The sequence below is a fragment of the Echeneis naucrates genome, chromosome 22 (genome assembly GCF_900963305.1).
Source record: "Echeneis naucrates chromosome 22, fEcheNa1.1, whole genome shotgun sequence".
Lineage (NCBI taxonomy): Eukaryota > Metazoa > Chordata > Actinopteri > Carangiformes > Echeneidae > Echeneis > Echeneis naucrates.
The window spans coordinates 115,502-135,222 of NC_042532.1; the positions used below are offsets into that span (position 1 = coordinate 115,502).

A 19,721-nucleotide genomic window follows, 5' to 3' on the forward strand; every position below is an offset into this window, starting at 1 on the left:
CAGGCTACTCCTGCATTATGGCTTGTCAACTTCAACTAAATTGAAATTAGACAGATATCTGAAATTTGATAAAAACGTAATCGGGGCTATGTCATATAAAGCTCCAGCGGCCGGGAAGGTATCGCCGCTCAGTTTCACATCCTGTTTGAAGGAGTAGGGTGCTTTTTTAGTGACGTTGCCTGACCGCTTATCTGAGATGTGACTAGGGACACTGTCGTTGTCGTTAACTTAAAGTCAGTGGATGGACACGAAAAGGTGAGTGTTATAATTTAGTTAGTATCCTGTGGGTTAAAGTTGCTAAATTTCCACTGGAAACGTGATGAAGGTTTTCTCATTCATTTCAGGCACGGTGCACAATACAGAATAACGCCGAGCCAAGGCAAAGGCCTTCTGTCAACTCACTACTGTAAACTACTGTAAACTACTGTAACAGTTGAGGATAGAGTCTGTATCTGGACAGACTAAGAGTTTTAACAGGTTACGAGCTCTTCACCGAGTTGAGAAAGGTGCCAAATCTTAGAGAGACAGATATCCTACACAGGTCACCGTCTCCACATGAATCATAGTTAGACTTGTGTTGCTCAGAAACCTGTTCACCTTAGTAACACAGAAAGACACATATTTAACATGAATCATTTGTTAACTACGTGAATGCAGAATACCCTCATCTCAGCATTTCCTGGTTTGTGAAAAGGAATACTGGAGATATTGTTTTATTTTTAACATACTGAAATAGAAACAAATGAGTCCTGGCTCTGATATTAAGATGTGTATATGGAAGGGACATTACCATGTTACAGGGGTTCTTCCTCTTATGGGCATCATAAAATAAATAAAAAAAAAATATGGCTCTCAAATTATGAGCGTTGGACCAGAGGAAATGCCAAGCGATGAGTTTTGTATTCCTCCTATACTGGCTGTCAGGGAGCTTCGTGTGGTTTTGTGTCTGGACACTGAACCTCTATCTCGATCCCCACTCCCTCACTTTGTAACATGCTCTGATGATGCTACTTAACATGCTTTTAACAGGTTACAAGCTCTTCACCGAGTTGAGAAAGGTGCAAAATCTTAGAGAGACAGATATTCTACACAGGTCACCGTCTCCACATGAATCATAGTTAGACTTGTGTTACTCAGAAACCTGTTCACCTTAGTGACACAGAAATACATATTTAACATGAATCATTTGTTAACTACAGTGGAGGATCAGTTCAGTGCAATGGAGCAGAGAAGTCTACAACATAAAGACTGTCTTTTTTGTCCTGCTGGACTGTGGAGACACTAATTCATCCAGAACGTCCTCAGACTGGCTCACTTGTGTTTCAGTTTATCTTCCCTCATCAGCCCAGTCTCAAGTGTCCATGATGACTGAGGGCAACATCTGTTCCATTGACTTCTGAAGCATTTGGCTAAATATGAGCAGAAAATATGAGCAAAACACTTCAGAGTTTATTTTTCTACTTTTGCAAGCAGATACATCATGAATAAATGCCCATGCCATTAGACTACCACCACCAAGCTTCACTGATGAGGTGGTATGCTTTGGATCTTGAGCAGTTCCGTTCCCTCTCATTACTTTTCTCTTCCCATCAAGCTGGTATAAGTTGATCTTTGGCTCATCTGTCCGTAGGATGTCATTTAAGAACTGCACAGGCTCTTTTAGATGTTTTTTTGACAAACTCTAATCTGGCCTTCCTGTTTTGAGGCTCACTAATGGTTTACACCTTGTGGTGAACTCGTCTGTATTCACTGTGGTGACACTACAAGTGTAATTGTATGCTAAAGTCATGGTTCAGTATGTAGCTCGGTTTTGAAGTCACAGTTTGGCACATTTTCGGTACAAAAAAAAACAAACAATTAATGTGAAAAAGAAAATGTGATCTTTATTTTCATTTATCATTTATCTAACTGAAAACATAAAACAGTGAAAACGGCCAATTTAGAGTCACCAATTAACCTAAACATGTATGTCTTTGGACTGAGGGAGTAAAAACCTACGCAAGCATGGGGAGAACATGCAAACTCCACACAGAAAGGCCCCAGGCCCAGAAGAGAACCCTCAACTTTCTTATTGTGGTGCAACAGTGCTAACTGCTATGCTCCTGTTTGATTAATTAACTAAAATTTGCTTGCGTTGCTCAAGATCAGTGAAGATGGTCTGTTCTACATGCTAAATAAGGTTGCTAGGATGGCTTGACAAAAACTTATGGGGCTTTGCGATAGTGTCACCCAGAAGAAAAGAGGAGTGGTGAGTAGTCCCGCTTTGCTTTAGCATGGTAATGGTTTCGGTGCATTCTAGAGCTGCAGCTATCGAATATTTTAGTAATCGAGTATTGAAAAATGCTAAAAAATTCCATCGATTACTCTAATAATCGGATAAAACAATTTTGTTTAGTTAAAGAGCAATTATAAATGGGCATGAGAAAATAAGATATTTCTAATAATAAACAATTGGTTTCCTTTTTTTAGACAATCAACATCAATATTAACATTTATCTTTATCTTTGCTTTTGTCGTTGTCATGTCTTTCCACCATTTTCCTGTCTCTAAAGCCAAACACACCTGACCCCCTCCTTATTCTTCCTTTGCTTGTGTGACGTCAGTGCATTGTGCCACTTAGATACAGAGTGCAATGTGCTATACTCCAAAAGCCATGGAGGGGAAAACAATCAAGAGCTCTCCATTGACTTTGTATTGTGTGAAGGTGTCTCTTGACATTTTGTGTGTCAGCATAACACAAACAAATGCCCAAAAGCTGCTGTGTGGTAGGGTGTGCTACTAACAGGGAGAGATCTAAGTTTTTAGAAGTTGTTGAACAGAAAAACATTAGCCTTTAAAGAGCATATAGCAGGTATGTATATATAATCTTGAAAAGTTTATGGAGGTTTTTTTTTTTATTATTTTAAAGACATGAGAGCACAAATTTAGTCCAAAAAATTACAGTTTTGAGCTAAGCCTCTAAAAATGTTCTTTGTTTCAACACTGCATCATATTACGTAGGCAGAGGGAGCTATATACTAGGATCTGCCATCACTGGGAGTAGGTAGTCATCAGTCAGAATGGTCGTGTTATAGAGATTCGGTGTGTTTTCAGTAGTGTTGTGTTGCATACATTTATCATTATCATGGTAAATTATTGCATTTGTGGAGATTGTGCAAACTCCAGCCTGTCAAGAAATCGAGTCCTCAGGTTTGGCTTGATTGATTGCAGTTGTCTGAAGCTTTTCTGAAGAGTTTTACAAATCTGCTGAACATTTAGCATTTTATGTGCTTCATTATCCTAGTTTATATGTGGAAAATAGAACATGTAGGAATTAATTATTAATTCTGCCCTAAACATAACATACTCCTGTCTGCTGGCCTGGAGTGGTCCATGCTCCTGCCTGTAGTGCATGGAGGTTATCTGAAACATGTAGGGACGCATCAAATCCTGGGTGCTGTGTGAAGCACTGCACTTGGAGCCTGAGGGTGACATTCTCCACTAAGGCCCAGTAGACATCTACCTCCCATACAACACATCTCCTCGGCTGTGGTCATGACCTTGCATTTCCCACACAAGCACCTATCATACAAAATGTGGATCACGAAAGTTTTGCTTTCCTGTGGCAATAATGAAGCGCTATACCTTATAGTATTGGTGGACATTACGAGTAAGAGACACTTCATCAAGATTATTAATTTTGATTATTTGTAAGTATCAATACTTCTGCCTGTAATACATGACCATTAATAATTTTGCTATTATCTGACATATGATGGTAATTGTTGCAATATTATGACATGAACACAATATTACATAAGCTAACACCGGTCTCTTACCAAGACACCTGGTCTGCTCTCCACTGATTGTCCTGACACCACAGCTCTATCTTTCTCCTCTGACCATCTACGCTCCCTGATCTTTCCCTGCTCTCTGGGGTGGATAACAGTCTCGTAGTTATTAGGGATGTAACGGGACTCGGTAAAATACAGAACTGTTCAGTTCGCCCTGCACGGAAAAACATGCCCTTTGGTCCCACAGGTTTTCAGTAAAAGTCAGGTCGCATTAGCGCTTACTGCTTTCCAGGCAAAAGTCCTCCCCCACAGGTTAATGTCCAATCACTGTTGTGCCTCCGAACACTCATGGTGACGAACCTATCACATTGCAACTGCAGCCGTTGCAGCTCACACACACAGAAGCAGAAAAACTTCTATCTTGTAAACGACAACTTTACCTCTGGAGGCGATGGACTGGAGGCGATGGACTGGAGGCGATGGAGGCGATGGACTCGCCAATGCTGCAGGCTATCTTTGGGCTATCAGTGTCACACAAACAGCGTTTGTGTGAAACTGCTGTGTGCGTGTGGGTTTGTGTTTAAACAAGATCCTCCTCTGGTGGGCTTACCATGAAATCTTACTCGACCTCGCTACATTTAATTGTTGGTAATGGTAACGGCGTTGTAATGATGGAAACAGTAATTAATTAGATTACTTGTTACTGAAATCACTGCTACTATTTCTTAAATCAAATCAAAATCAAAACAGATTTAGTCCTTCCCCCAGTAGCTTAGGCCTATAACAGCATAACTAAAGAGTAGATGGACTTTAACTTTTTAACTATAAACTCTGTCATACAGAAAAGTTTTCAGCCTTGAAAATTGCTAAGGAGTCCGCCCGCCTGGACCAACACTGGAAGTTGGTTCCATAGAAGAGGGTTAGTTAGTTAGAGATCAAGGATATGATTGTAGAAGTGAGTGGGTTCATTCACATGCTGGGAAAAGCCAATCGAGCCTAGTAGGGAAAGAAACCCAGAACTAAGGCTGTCGCTTTCTACATCAACATGTATATTGAAATCTCCCAGAACAATGATTTTATCTGTACTGAGTACTAACTCTGATTTACACTCAGCAAACTCCGATAGGAATTCTGAGTACGGACTAGGTGGACGGTATACTGTAACTAACAGAACTGGTTTTTCACCTTTCCAGTCTGAGTGGGAAAGACTAAGAGTGAGGCTTTCAAAAGACCTGCAGCCAGATTTTGGTCTGGGGTTGATTAATAGGCTTGACTGAAATATTGCAGCCACCCCACCTCCTCGACCTGTGGTACGAGGGATATGAAAGTTAACTCATCCTGCTGCAGCCACGTTTCAGTTATACAAAATAAATCAATATGGTGATCAGTAATGAGATCGTTAACTAGTAGAGATTTTGATGATAATGATCGAATGTTCAACATCAAGTTAATTAGGAAATAATAGCAGAAGAACAGTGGAAACAACACACGAGATGACAGAGCACAGCAGAGAGCAAAACCACCAGTGACCGGAAATGACGCAACACGCTTACCGCAGTCCACAAGCAATTACCAAATTACCAATTATCAATGTGAGTTTATCTATTGGTTACATACCACAGCCATTCAATTATTCACTCTATTATGAAACCCCTCCTCAAAAGACCTAATCTTGACATATCGTGATAGGATTTTGTTCCATATCACCCAGTTCTATGTGTGAGATAATGAGAAAGATTTCTGTCATTCGCAATTAGAAAAATCTCGAATCTCATCTCACTGGTCATTTTAAACCCAGAGACTGTACAAACAGAGAGATTAATTGTCTTTATAATATTGATAAAGGTTTTCTCTCTGCAGAAGGACAATAGTTCTAAAGCCTAGTGTGAAGCACAGAGAAGCAGGCCACAGAGGGTGGGCCTAGTACTACATAGAGTCCAGCTGTGCAGATGGAGCGGCTCCATTGGATACGTCACCAATGTCAGGCACTATTAGTGGAGGACTCTGGACGAGGGTGGTACTCTCCTGCTGATGGCCTGCCCACAAAGACCTCCACAGATGCTCGCTCTCCACATAAAGTCAGTGAGAAGAGGAGAACTGTGTTTGCTCGCCATGGACCCTGGCAGCATGAGTACGAAGCCATTTGCAAAGGCTACAAAGGCAATGCCATCCGGACTACGAAGTACAGATTGTTGACTTTCATCCCCATGAACCTTTTCCAACAGTTCCACAGGTAAGTTCATGACAAAAAAAAGATGACTTAATCATTCTTTTCTGAGCTCTCTGCCTTTTCTTTCCTCTGCTTGTCTCTGCAGTTCATGCAAAATTGTTGTGTAAGAATGAGTGCAGTGGATGGATGAGCTTTGATTTTTTTTTTTTTTTTTTTGGGGGGGGGGGCAATCAACAAATGTAACATCCCAAATTGAAAAAAATATAGTACATCTTCCATGGAGTCCTTTTCCAAATTGTCTTTTTTACATCTTGCATGTCTGTTCAAGTTCTACTTCTGGCTGTCCCACACGTGTCCCACAGTGTCAACTATATACATACGAACTAAAAGGAGCTTACATTTTCAACATTTCCAATTAAAAAAGGAAGGGGGCCTGTAAACTTGCTTGCTCGGAATGGGGTTATAAATTCATCCATTTATTCCAAATTTGGTCAAATTTATCCTTTTGAATTCTCAAAGAATAGGTCAACTTTTCCATTTTAAAAATTTCCAGGACTATTCTATGCCATTCCTCAAGTGTAGGTGGAACTGGACTTCACCCCTTCCTAGTGATAAGTTTTTTTTTACTGGCGGCCAATAGGACCTGTAGCATTTTTATATCCCTCCTCAGTTTCAAGGACGTGACATGACCCAGGTAAAGATTTTCAAAGTTTAGTTGTATTTGAATCTTGAACACTGTACTTAATGTTTTGTGGATGCCACTCCAATAACTGTTTAGCTTGGGGCAACCCCAGAAGATATGAAAGTGATTTGCTGCCATTGAACCACACTGTCTCCAACATTGTTTGTGTTCTTGTATTTTTCTTAATGTGGAGTCCTAAAAAATCTTATAACATTTTTCCAACAGTGTTCTCTCCAGTCCATAGAAACTGTTTGATGACCACTGAAAACTGCATATTTCCCCCCAAGCCTCCCCAGAAAGACTCACTCCCGCTTCTTTTTCCCACTTATCTTTAATATACAGTGTGTTATCATTACTAGTGTAGAATAAGACATTGTACAGTGTAGAGATGGCTTTATTTAGAGTTGAACTGAAAGCTGGTTCTAGAATTTTATAGAGCTCTGATTCTCCTGCTACAATTTAGCTGCCAATCCCTTATCTGCAATTGTGGCCTTTAAAGGGAAGTCAGAGTTCAATCCAAATTCTCCTCATTCTCATTCCAATTTCCACCAGTGCAGTAAAGGGACTAACTGTGAGGCCTAGAAATTGTTTCATAGACAGGGAAGTGCCATTCTTCCCCTCTCTTTTCCTAATTGTAAGACATTAAATTGAATTCATGGTGTTTTACCCTGCCAAATGAAACGGGAAATCCATTTATCCCATTCTCTGAATTGGTTTTTGCTCACTTCTACTGGCAGAGTCCAAGAAAGTATAGTAGATGTGGGGGAATATTCATTTTGACTGCTCGACTCCTTAAATTCAAATTTAAAAAGGGGGTGAGATTCCATCTATACAAATCTGACTTTATTTTCGAGGATAGAGGGTTGTAATTTGCCTGTGAGAGTTTGGAGAGGACTTTCGTCAAGTTTATTCCTAAATAATTTAATGATATGGTTTCCCAACGAAGATTGTATGTGTCCTGCAGAATTCTTGGGGCACTAAAGTTAAGTGTCATGACCTGTGTTTTCGATATGTTGCGTTTATAACCTGATAGTTTTCCAAAATCATCCAACTGTATCATAAGTCCAAGAGTTTTCATGCTCCTCCAAGAACACCAAACGTCATCGGCAAACAATGCCACCTTCTGTTCGGTCCCTACTACGTTAATTCCTTTGACCTCTTCACTTTGTCTTATTAACTGGCCAAGGGACTCAATTAATAAAGCAAAGGGGAGAGGGAGATCGGACATCCCTGTCTTGTTCCCCTCTTCAGAACAAATGAATCAGCGAGATCCCCATTAATTTTTATCCACGCTGTGGGCTTATTATATAGGTTCTTTATTATTCTTACAAATTTATCTTGAAAGCCAAATTTTCCCATCACTTTATATAAAAATACCCATTTCCTGAATAGAAGGCTTCCTCTGTGTCCAGTCCCACTATCATTGATTTACCTCTATCTTTGTTAGTCTGATCTAGTATATGTAATGTTATCCTTATGTTATCCAAAGTTTGTCTCTGACGGATGAATCCAGTCAGTACCAGTAGGTCAGTAGTTACCGCATTCCTATTTGTCTTTGTCTTCTTTGGGAATGACTGAAATGATAGCCTCCCTCCAGGAGGGCGGTATTTAGCCTCTCTGTATGATCAAATTAAATGTGTAGAGTAGTAATGGCGATAGCTGCGGTTTTAGGGAATTGTACCACTCTGTGGTAAAACCATCAGAGCCTGGGGACTTTCTGGCCTTTAATTTGGTAATGGCTAGGTTCAGTTCTTTAACCGATATCGGCTGTATTGGATTTTTGTTTTGTGAAGCTGTGAGAGTCGGTAGGTTTAAGGAACTTAAAAAAGTGTCAATATGGTTCTTTTCAGAGGCTTGGGGTTGAGAATACATTTTCCTGAAAAATGCTTCAAAGCTCTCTTGAAATCTTTCTACTTTATTGTCTATCTTGTTTCTTTTTGGGGTTCTTCATTTTATAAACTTTATTATCCACTTGTTGTTTGCGTAGTTTGTACGCTAAAACTCTTGCTGATTTGCAAGGAAGTTTTTCTTTGCCAAGTGCTTGCTCATGGAGTGATTTGTTTTGTCTCTTTAAATAATTATATAAAGACTTTGGTCTAGACCTGCTCTATATGTAAAGTGCCTTAATGTAACTTTGTTATGATTTGGTGGATGGACCCACCATCCATGGGAGACACCACAGTGGTCCAAGGCACTGTGGCACCTTGGTAGCCTGAACCCTCATTAACAAAACTGGCTTTTGAGAATGGTACCTTTCTAGTGGAAAGGGAGCTGACTGTGGTACCTATACAACCCTATTTGGAGTCACTGGGATGAGTCCCAGATGCACCCCAGACAGGGATTCTGGCATTCTCCTGGGGGCCTTAAGTGCTCACGTGGGAAACAACAGCATGAACCTGGAGGGAGGAATAGCTTGCTTGATCGGAACCCAAGTGGAACACAATTGTGTGTTCCCTGCAAACCTCTACCAAAAGAGGATGGCTTGCCCTGTCCATGTTGGATAATAGACCTTGCCTCCAGCCAAGGAGTTTAAATATCTTGGGGTCGTTCATGAGTGATCTGTGAGATTGGAACATTGACCACATCACTGCTGCTGCTGCACCAATCCATCTGTCAGTCTGTCGTAGTGAAGCTGAGCCAAAAGACTGAGCTCCCGATTGTTGTTTGTATTCACAACTCTCTGCGTTCCTACCCTCACCTATGGTCATGAACACTGGGCCACGACCAGAAGGATAAATCCCAGCTAGAGGCAGCCAAAATGAGTTTCCTTTGTGGGGTGGTGAGGTCCTCCCTTAGAGATAGGTTGAGGAGCTATGTCACCCCAGAAGAGCTTGGGAGTAGAACCACTGCTTCTCCACATTGAAAGGAGCCAGCTGAGGTAGTTCAGGCATCTGTATCAAATGCCTCCTAGACGCCTCCATTGGCGGGTGTTCTGGGCATGTCCCACTGGAAGGTGGCCTTTTGGAAGACCCAGGACATGCCTGAGGGTCTATGTCTCTCATCAGGCCAGAGAAAACGTGGGTATCCCCAAAAAAAAGCTAGAGGAGGTGTCAAGAGAGTGAAGTCAGGGTTTCTCTGCTTAGACTGCTGCTTCCATAGCACGGCACATGGATAAAGTGGTAGAAGATGGATGGATCGACGTTTCCCCAAAAAAAGGCTGGCTGAGCAGTGAGCACCCCACTCTGACTTGCTCCCTCCCTCTGCCTCTCTCTCTCTCTCTGTCTCTCTCTCTCGCTCTCCCACAGGATGAATATCACAACATTACTTTGTCTCTTCCTGTCCCCGTCCTACAGGTGGTGAATTATCTCTGTGCCATGTTCCTGGTTATATATCTACTGCTGCTAAATTAGTTAGCATTAGTTATTATTACACACTATCAATTCCCATTTTTACTTCTTCTGCTAAAAACCCTATTTTCACTGACTGCTAATACTTAATAGTGTGCATTTAGTTGTGCCAAGCTTCAGTTGCTACTTAAATTTGTATGTTTTGCTTGGATTTTTATTGCACCACACCCTTGTAAACCCAATGGTAAAATACTTTTAAATCTATATCAAAGTCTTCATCCCAGTCTCAATTATTGGACACAAGATAGATCATATGCAGTCTGTCAGAGACACAGGGTTTTTAGGTTTTAGGGCTTAGTGAGAAGGAAGGAGAGCTTAATACTAACAGAAATACACATGATACTAATGACACTTTCTCTAAGATGACGATGTAAATATTCCCCCGATAATGTGTAAATAAGGGGGCATTCAAAAACCAAAACCACCTCTTACTTCTTCTCAGTTGCCTTCCTCACTTACCTGAAAAGGTTGATGTCACTGATATTTTGTCACACACTCATCCCCCTGGTCCTCTTTTGCAGGGCTGCCAATCTCTACTTTCTGTTCCTGGTGCTGTTGAACTGGGTACCTGTTGTTGAAGCGTTTCAGAAGGAAATCACCATGATCCCTCTGGTGGTGGTTCTCACTGTTATTGCCATCAAAGATGCCCTGGAGGACTATAGACGATATTTGTTGGACAAGAAGGTCAACAGTAATGTGGTGCACGTCTTCTGTGGGTGAGTCTTTCTTGGAAAGAGGTAGATTGAAACCCTTTCTTTTATGACAGCAGCTCTGTGAAAGAATATTGATTGATTATTGATTCATAGTTAGTCAGCCCTAACCCTCTCATGCATAACAGAATGCGAGGTTCTTAATCAGAGCCTTCAGTGAGCAGGGCAATGAATTGAAATCTGATTAGTCCATGAAACTGCACAGATTCATCTGAGGTGACTGACTGTCTCACTTCCAGAAATGTGACTTTAAATTTTTATAAAATTTTTTTATATATTCAAGGTTCATACCAAAAGAATGGTCAGGTCAGAAGTTGGTCAGCCAATCAAAATCAAGGTTCCTTCTGATTGTTTTATATACCAATTTTTATGGTGAGAACCAAATTCTGCTAGATCTTAGATGTTGTCATCCTGTGTATGTCTTATGTCTTACCTGGTTCATAATGATCACAAATACAATTAAAGCTACAAGCAGTGATGAATGAGCCCTCGCACACCTGTGCAACTTAGAGGCCCCTGAGCTTGTCCCCAAACAAACGCCTTCAAACTTGAAACTTTTTGTTGCGAGTAGTGTGCGTGTAATGAAGTGTGAGCATCCACTATGTGCTGCCAGAGATCACCTATCAGTTTTACATCATGTGGAAGTGTACAATTAAGAGAAAACATCATGTAAATATCTCAGAAATTGGACAGTATTTGCATAATGAGTTGGACCTACTGTGTCCAGTGTTTGGTACTCTGAGTGTGTGCTACGACTGACACACGGACTTGTTCAGAGTGGGAGTCTGAACAAGTGTGCAAAATTTTGGGCAGACTGGAGAATGAATGTTGAAGTTAAATGGAATTGCTGTTGAATGTCCACTCTGTGGTGTTACGGAACTTCCATCAATCATGTAATTTCGTAGAATAGGATGTGGAGAATGCATCCTGTAAATATCATGGAGATCAGATGTGTTTGTGTTATTAGACTCACTTCCTGTCTCCAGTAGGTGGTGCTCTGTGTGATTCAGTATAGACGTATAAACATGTTAAGGCTGGAGTCTGAACAGGTGTGCAAAAGTTGGTGCAGACTGGATACTTAATGTAAGAGTTATAATGATATCCTGTCACAGGTGTCCACAATGTGGTGCCGGAGAGAACCCATCAGTTTTACGTCATGCAGAAGTGTAAAATGTGGTGACCATATCCTGTAAATATCATACAAATCAGACAACGTTTGCCTGAGGCTAATGAGGCTGACTACCTATGTCCAGGAGGTGGCATGCTAAATCTGAGCCATTATTGACGCATAGAGTTGTTCAGAGTAGGAGTCTGAACAAGTAAGCAAAATTTGGTGCAGATTGGATACTATATATAAGAATTATAATGATGTTCTCTCATTAGTGTCCACTATGTGGCGCTAGAGGGCATCCACCGATCTTGTCATGTTGTAGTATAGGATGTGGAGAAAACACACCCTATAAATATCATCTGAATCTGATGATGTTTGTGTTATTAGGCCTTCAGTGTCCAGGAGGTGGCACTTATTATTGACACATATAGGTATTCAGGGCGGTTGTTTAATCATGTGTGCAAAATTTGGGGCAGATTGGACAGTGTATGCTGTCACATAGTCACAAGGATCTACTCTTTTATGGCGACACATCGAAAATGCAGCCAATGCAATGGGAAACAAGCTTGATGGATGAAAAAGAATTTCAATGTTTTGAAAAGAAATTGAGTACATTGGCACAGGGGGAGTTATTTTAATCATGAGGAATGTTGGCTTCCTGTATCCAGTAGGTGGCGCTCTAATCGTTACTCAGTAATAACCGATAGGTGTGTTCACGTCAGGCAGCTTGGATGATGTATGCTTGTGTTATGAGGATTTCCTCTCTGATGGCAACTCAACAAAATTGGCGCCAGATAGGGTGACCAGGTTTCCGATGGGGGGAATGGGGGGGTTGCAGATTCACTGTCAGAGAAACAGCAAAACAGTGAACATGGAATGTTGAATTATAAACTATGATCTGAACTAGTTCATTTTAAAATTTCTAAACTGAACTATTAGTTAGTTCATGTTGAAAGTGAACTTTTCCAACACTGGCTGACTGCACTGTAACGTCCCATCACTCCTTCTCGTGGCTGCCTGCGCTGTCCCTTCCCTCGCGGCTGCAACATGTGCTCTCTTCATCATGGGAGCAAGCTGGCTTCAGGAAAACTCAACCATCATGATCAGTTTTTAATGTTTTATCAGGAAATAACTCCAGACTCTACTCTAGTGTGATTTTCTTGAAATGTGTCTTGAGACCATGAAGATGTGAGTGAATATGAAGTCATTTGGATGAAAACTGTAGGAGGACTTCATTAAAGTACAAGGCATGGAAAACGGCCAAAAATCTAAATTTCAAACGAAAATGGCTTACTTCCTGTTTGAGTGAGGCTAGATAGATTGATAGACAGATAGATAGATATTTATTGTCCTTTTCAGGATATCTGTTTCCACCCTCAGTACAGCCATGATAAGAGATTACACAGACACATCAGACACATCAGACAGACATATAAACATACAGGACAGACAGTGCGCAAACATATACACATCTAATCCCTAACCGTACCTGTAGACATTACACCACATTTACAGTGTCAGTTGGGGGTGGGGAGCCTGATGATCTGGGAAGCTTTGAGTTCAATTTGTGTCAGTTTGTTTCTGTTGTGTGCTGTGTTGAAAAGGCAGGGGGAACAGTAAAGGAGTATTGGTTTAATGATGCTTTTATAGAGTAGCAACAGGAGGTTGGGGCAACTGATAGTGTTCTAAGTGTGTGGATGGCAGAGAGTCTTTGCTGGCAGCATTCAGTAGTGTGTTGCTCAAAGCTTAGTTTATTGTCAAGGGTGATTCAGAGATATTTGTGGCTCTCCGCCATCTCAACTGTTTCACCATTTATGCCGTTAGGTGTGTGTGGAGTTAGAGGCTGACTTGCTGAAGGAGTTGAAGACAAGTTCTTTTGTTTTGTGGACGTTTTGGGGTGGTATGAGATGGAATTGTGATAGTCCATTAATGAGTTATTCTCTTTGAGTAATTGAGTAAGTAAGTACTGCAGTGTCAGTGTCAGTATTTCACATAGGTGGTTAGGGTGATGGGCTGATGCAGTGATTGGTGTATAAGGTGAATAAGAGAGGACTCAGGACACAACCTTGTGGGGCTCGGTTGTGACCTGAGTCCTCTCAATCAGTCTTAAACTTGCTGTGCAGTTGAGCTACTTTTTGACGGGTATTCCTGGGAAGATGAAATTTGTAATAGGGCGGGACATTTGGATTAAAATGGTAGGAGGAGTTAATTCATCTATGAGACATGGTCCTTGAAGTGACTTCCTGTGTCCAGTAGGTGGCGCTCTAAATCTGACTCAATATTAATACATAGACGTGGGAGTATTATCATGTGTGGAGAATTTGGACCTGTTTGAACTACGTTTCATGGCGTAATGAGGACTTCCTTTTTTATGGCGAAGCCTCAAAACTTGCTGCACTGCCACAGCCAGCAGGGATGAGTAATTAAAAAGATTTTGGTAATTTTACATCTTCATGATCTTGAGATGATACTGCATGGAGATAAGTAACTTGGATGAAAACTGCAGGGGTTTGTTAAAGTACGGGGCTGGATATTGCCAAAATCCGCCAAAAATCTCAAAATGGCCGACTTCCTGTTGTAGTGAGGTTATGAGTCCTTGAGACTTTTTTATGCAGCTTGTCATAATACATATGTGCACCAATTTCAGTTCAAAATCAGTCCTGAACGTCAAAGAGTCAAGAATTTTTATTGTCCTTGAGGGGCAATTCTTTGTGCAGCCTGGGAGTGCAATAAGACAACATTTACATCGCAAAATAAAAACACAACACATAACTTAACAGCACATAATACAAAGTTTAAATAATTCATGAATATGATAATCAGTTACAAAGTGTTGTTTAAAGAAGCAAATGGCTGTAGGAACAAAAGAGTTCCTGTGCCTGCTTGTTCTGCATTTAGGCAGACAAAACCTGCAACCAGCAGCAACTTAAACTGCATGTTGAGCGGACAGTTGGGGTCGGCAAGGATCTGTTTTTTGCGCTTGACAGGGTCTGAGTCCTGTAGAGTGTATGGAGATCTTTTAACTCAATATTTGTAGTTTTGGAGCTTCCATTTGGGGACTTCCGTGGGCACAGAACAAGATGGTAGTGTAGAGCAGAGCTCCTGAGTCGATTAAACAATAATACCCCCAAAAACTATGAAAGAACTGAAAAAACTATTTCTCCATTGACACGAAACGAGTGGGGGACGAAAACAGAGAAGTTTAAGGAAAAAAATTACATCTAAAGACCAAGAAGACGAGTTTGAAGAGGAGTTAGCTGACGACGAAAATGCCGACCCTTTGCTCGGTAACAGAGGGCCTCACGAGTCCTCAAGAGGGAAATGAAAGAGGACCTCTCAAAATTTAAAGAAGAGGTGAGAAAGGAATTTGCTGCCTTCACAGAAGAAATGACACGCAAAATGGCAGAAAACATCACGGAAATACAACAGCAGCGAAGAGATATTACTGAGGCACAGGAACGGATTTCAGAACTGGAAGAGTGGAACATGGATGTGAAAGAAGCCAATGTTACTCTATTAAAACAGCAAACGAAAATTGCAAGAGAAGTTGACTGAAGTGGAAGGACACGGAGGCTGAACAGGACAACAAATCTGTGCCAGAGCTAGTGGACGGGCTCCTATGCTGGGAGCTTGGGATACCGGAGGGAACTGAACTGCATATACAGCGGGCACAGAGAAGCCTCAGGAAGAAACCGCCACTGGGAGCAACCCCGAGGTCCATTGTGGTCAACTTTTTGAAATACGGGACCAAAGAAAATATTCTGTCTAAAGCCTGGAAGGAGAGAATAGAAATCAAGGGGAGACAGATATTTTTTTGACCACGATTATCCAACAGAGGAGATGAAGAGACGTAAACCCTACTCTGAGATTAAAAAGACTCTGATAAGCAAAAAGATCCAATTCCAAACACCACTGAGAAGGGTAAGGATCCACTGGCTGGATGGACCCAAGATCTATAACAACGCTGAAGAAGCAGTGTGAGAGATGAGGAACAGAGGGCTGGAGATACCGAAGAGGTGCAGCAGTGGCCCCCCACTGGAGGAGCACATCCTGAGAATCTCAACATGGCAACGCGTTGGAGAGAAGATGGGGATTAATGGGGTGACTACCGCCCAGGAGGAACACAGAAAAGCAGGGAGTCGGGCGAGGGAATGTCTACAAGAATTTAAAAGATGAAAAAGAAAAAATCTCCTGAATCAGCTGCAACGCCTCTTTTACATCTGGAATCATTCTCACCTCTGAATCTCTCAGAGCTAGCTTCTATAGTTTCATCATCCAGACTGTCAACCTGTCTATTAGACCCAGTACCAACTAACCTCTTTAAAGAGATCCTTTATTTAATTGAGCCGTTAATTCTAGAGTTGATTAATCTGACTTTATTTCTGGGTTATGTACCTCAGGCACTTAAGACCGCGGTCATCAAACCCCAGCTTATAAAGCCTAATCTTGATCCAGATGTTTTGGCAAACTATCGACCCATGAAAGAAAGCTGTAGCAAAACAACTACACGACCATCTGGATGGGAACAGTTTGTTTGAACAGTTTCAATCAGGATTTAGAGCCCATCATAGAACAGAAACAGCAATGGTTAAAGTCTCCAATGACATTCTAAAGGCTTCAGACAATGGATCAGCCTCCATATGTCTCCTTCTAGATCTTAGTGCTGCATTCGACACCATAGATCATAATATTTTACTACAGAGACTGGAACATGAAATTGGAATTAAAGGAACTGCACTAAGGTGGTTCAAATCCTACTTATCAGATAGACATCAGTTTGTTCATGTTAACAACAGCTACTCCTCATGTACTGTAGTCAGTCATGGAGTCCCGCAGGGTTCGGTACTTGGACCAATCCTCTTTACGCTTTATCTGCTTCCTCTAGGCAACATTATCAGGAAACACAGCGTCAACTTCCACTGCTATGCAGACGACACTCAGCTGTACCTATCAATGAAGCCAATTCTCAATTCTGACAAAACAGAAGTTATTGTACTCGGCCCTAAGCACCTCAGAAAAATGCTAATCATCTCATCAGTCTGGACGGCATCACTTTGGCTTCCAGCTCCACTGTAAGAAACCTTGGAGTAATTTTTGACCAGGACATGTCCTTTGTCCCTCACATAAAACAAGTTAGTTGGGCAGCTTTCTTCCACCTGAGAAACATTAGGAAAATCAGAAACATCCTTTCTCAGGATGATGCAGAAAAACTAGTCCATGCATTTGTAAATTCTAGGCTGGACTACTGTAAGTCATTAGTATCTGGATGTCCAAACAAATCTCTAAAAGGCCTTCAGTTGATTCAGAACGCTGCTGCACGAATATTAACAGGAACTAGGAAAAGAGATCATATCTCTCCTGTGTTAGGTGCTCTTCATTGGCTGCCTGTAAAATATAGAGTAGAATTCAAAATCCTTCTTTTAACATATAAAGCTCTTAATGGCCAAACTCCATCATATCTCAGAGAGCCCATAGTTCCTTACTGTCCTAGCAGGCCACTCCGCTCTCTAGATAGAGGTTTACTTGTGGTTCCTAGAGTCTCCAAATTAAATCTGGAGGCAGATCGTTCAGTTATCAGGCTCCTCTTCTATGGAACCAACTTCCAGTATCAGCTGACTCTTTAGCAATTTTCAAGACCAGGCTTAAAACTTTCCTGTATGACAGAGCTTATAGTTAAAAAGTTAAAGTCCTCTACTCTTTAGCTATGCTGCTGTAGGCCTAGGCTGCTGGGGGAAGGACTGAGCTTCTCTCTCTCTCTCTCTCTGTCTCTCCCTGTCACCCTCTCTCCCTGTCACCCTCTCTCCCTCCCTCTCGCTCGCTCTCCCTTCCTCCCCCCTTGCATGCGCTGATAAGAACCATCCTTCTTAAAAAAAACAGTTTCACCCAGTTCTATGCATTTATACTGCATTTACTAACCATGTTCTGCCAAAGTCTTTGTCTCTCCCAGTTCCTCTTCTTTCTCTCCCTGTCCTCATCCTGCAGGTGGTGACTCATCGCCATCCCATGTTCCTGCAACACCTGCTGGTCCCATATCTTCATGAATTTTGTACTACAGCTCAACTCCATGAACTTCATGCAGCAACATGTTCCTGCCTATACCCTCCCCCCAATGCCTATCTCACTTTTCTCTCTCTCTCCCACTCTCAACCCAACCGGTTGAGGCGTGTCTTTGGACACGTTTTGATAGTCTTGATGTTGGAGGGGGTGGATTTTCAGAGGGGGGTGTATGTGGGGATGAGTTGTAAAAGAATGTGGTCTGACTTGCCTAGGTATGGTACAGGTCTGGCACAGGTCTGGCCCAGCCCAGCTTGACGTTGGTGTAAACCTTGTCCAGAGTTATGGCTCCTCTTGTAGTACACTTCACATGCTGGTGGAGTTTAGGGAGCACCGATTTTAAGTCCACATGATTTAAAATCACCTGCGATATTGTGTCCGTGCCCGGATGTCGGTTCTCCTGCAGGCTGATGTTGTTATGCAATAGTCCGAGGGCCGAGCTTGCGTTAGCATCAGGTGGAATGAAAACAACGGTTAGCATGACCCCAGTGAACCACCGAGGGGGGTAGAATGGCCGGCTTTTCACAGTCAAATATTCCAAGTCGGGAGAACAATGCCTGTCCATCGTTGCTGTGTTGTTACACCAGTTGTTGTCAAGAGGGTTTGCTGTGTCATTCACAACAAGTAGGCTTGATGTGAAAGCATATTCAAGAATCTGTGTGACCGTTTAATTCACTTTCAGCTTTTGTGTCAGGAAACCCAGGCTCTGAAACCAAATAAATTCAACTTAATACACAAGATAAGATAAGGTCCACTTAGAAGATTTCTCTAACCCTAACCCTGGCAATATTCACTCACTTTTTTAGGGAGTGATCAAATCTCCAAACAAAACATAAAACATAACAATAGAAGAGGAACCCTGCTCAAACGTTAGCATGCTCTTGTTTTTAATGCTGTATATTGCCCCCATTGGCATCAATAATGGCTTCTAGTCTTTTGTGATAGTTGTGGATTAGACACTTTATTTTCTCATGAACTGTGTGTTTGCAATCTCCCCAAAGAGAGTCAGCTGATATCAAGGTCAGGAGACTAATGGCCACTTCAAAACCTTCACTTTTTTTCTGTTGTAGCCATTGATGGGTCGTCTCGGCCTTGTGTTTTGGATCATTGTCATGTTGGAGTTGCAGTTCCTGGGCTGATGTCATCTACTATTTTCTTATAACATGCTGCATTAATCTTGCCATCAATTCTGACTAAATTACCAGTGTCATTGTAGCTAACATCAGAAATCTAGTAGGGATGGTGGACGTTTCATCATAGGCCTCAATTCTTTTATTTTTCAGCATTTCATTAAGTCCAATTTTGGTCCCATTATTCCAAATGACTTTTTTTCCATAAAACTCTAATCCTGTTTAATGCTGTTTGGCATATTGTAAGCAGGCTGTTTTGCAGCATTGGCGTAGTAATGGCTTTCATCTGTGACTCAATTGTTCCACCCATTTTTGTTCTGCCTCATTGCGCATCTGTCAAAAGGTCCTCTAAATTTCTGTTCCAATTTTCTGTCGCTTTATCAGAGTTTGAACTCTATTGATTGGCATTTTTAAGTCTGGATATTTTTTATATCCTTTTCCTGTTCTGTACAGTGCGATTACCTTGCACCAGTTGCCGCTCCTTTGACAGCTTCTTTGCTTTTCCCACAGCCATTCCATCTGAATAAGGGTTGCATTGTATGATGCAGCAGGGGTCCGTCAACATCTCACTGACATTGTATATGCATACACTAATTGCAAGCAAACTGGTCACAGATGTGGAAATAGTAATTTCAACATGTGTTTGTCAATCAGTATGTACATCAGGCTAATACTTAAAGGGTATGTATACTATTGATCAGGGCCGTTTGGGGGATTCCAGCAAACAACTGAGTTGCAAATGGT

The 19,721-nt window shown here is 41.5% G+C and overlaps 1 protein-coding gene across 3 annotated transcripts in view; it reads left to right on the plus strand.

Annotated features, from left to right (window-relative positions):
* The first annotated feature begins 129 nt into the window (after nucleotides 1–129).
* atp10d (ATPase phospholipid transporting 10D) overlaps nucleotides 130–19,721 on the plus strand; it is a 42,263-nt gene continuing 22,671 nt past the window's right edge. The window contains exons 1-4 of one of the 3 annotated variants that reach the window (XM_029494524.1): nucleotides 130–255; nucleotides 5,634–6,006; nucleotides 10,494–10,663; nucleotides 13,218–13,245. In XM_029494524.1, coding sequence (XP_029350384.1) covers nucleotides 5,723–6,006; nucleotides 10,494–10,663; nucleotides 13,218–13,245 — 482 coding nt within the window. In that variant the 5' untranslated portion in view covers nucleotides 130–255; nucleotides 5,634–5,722. Of the gene's footprint in view, nucleotides 256–5,633; nucleotides 6,007–10,493; nucleotides 10,689–13,217; nucleotides 13,246–19,721 lie in introns of all 3 variants that reach the window. The other 2 variants (XM_029494523.1, XM_029494525.1) reach the window with 2 other exon arrangements.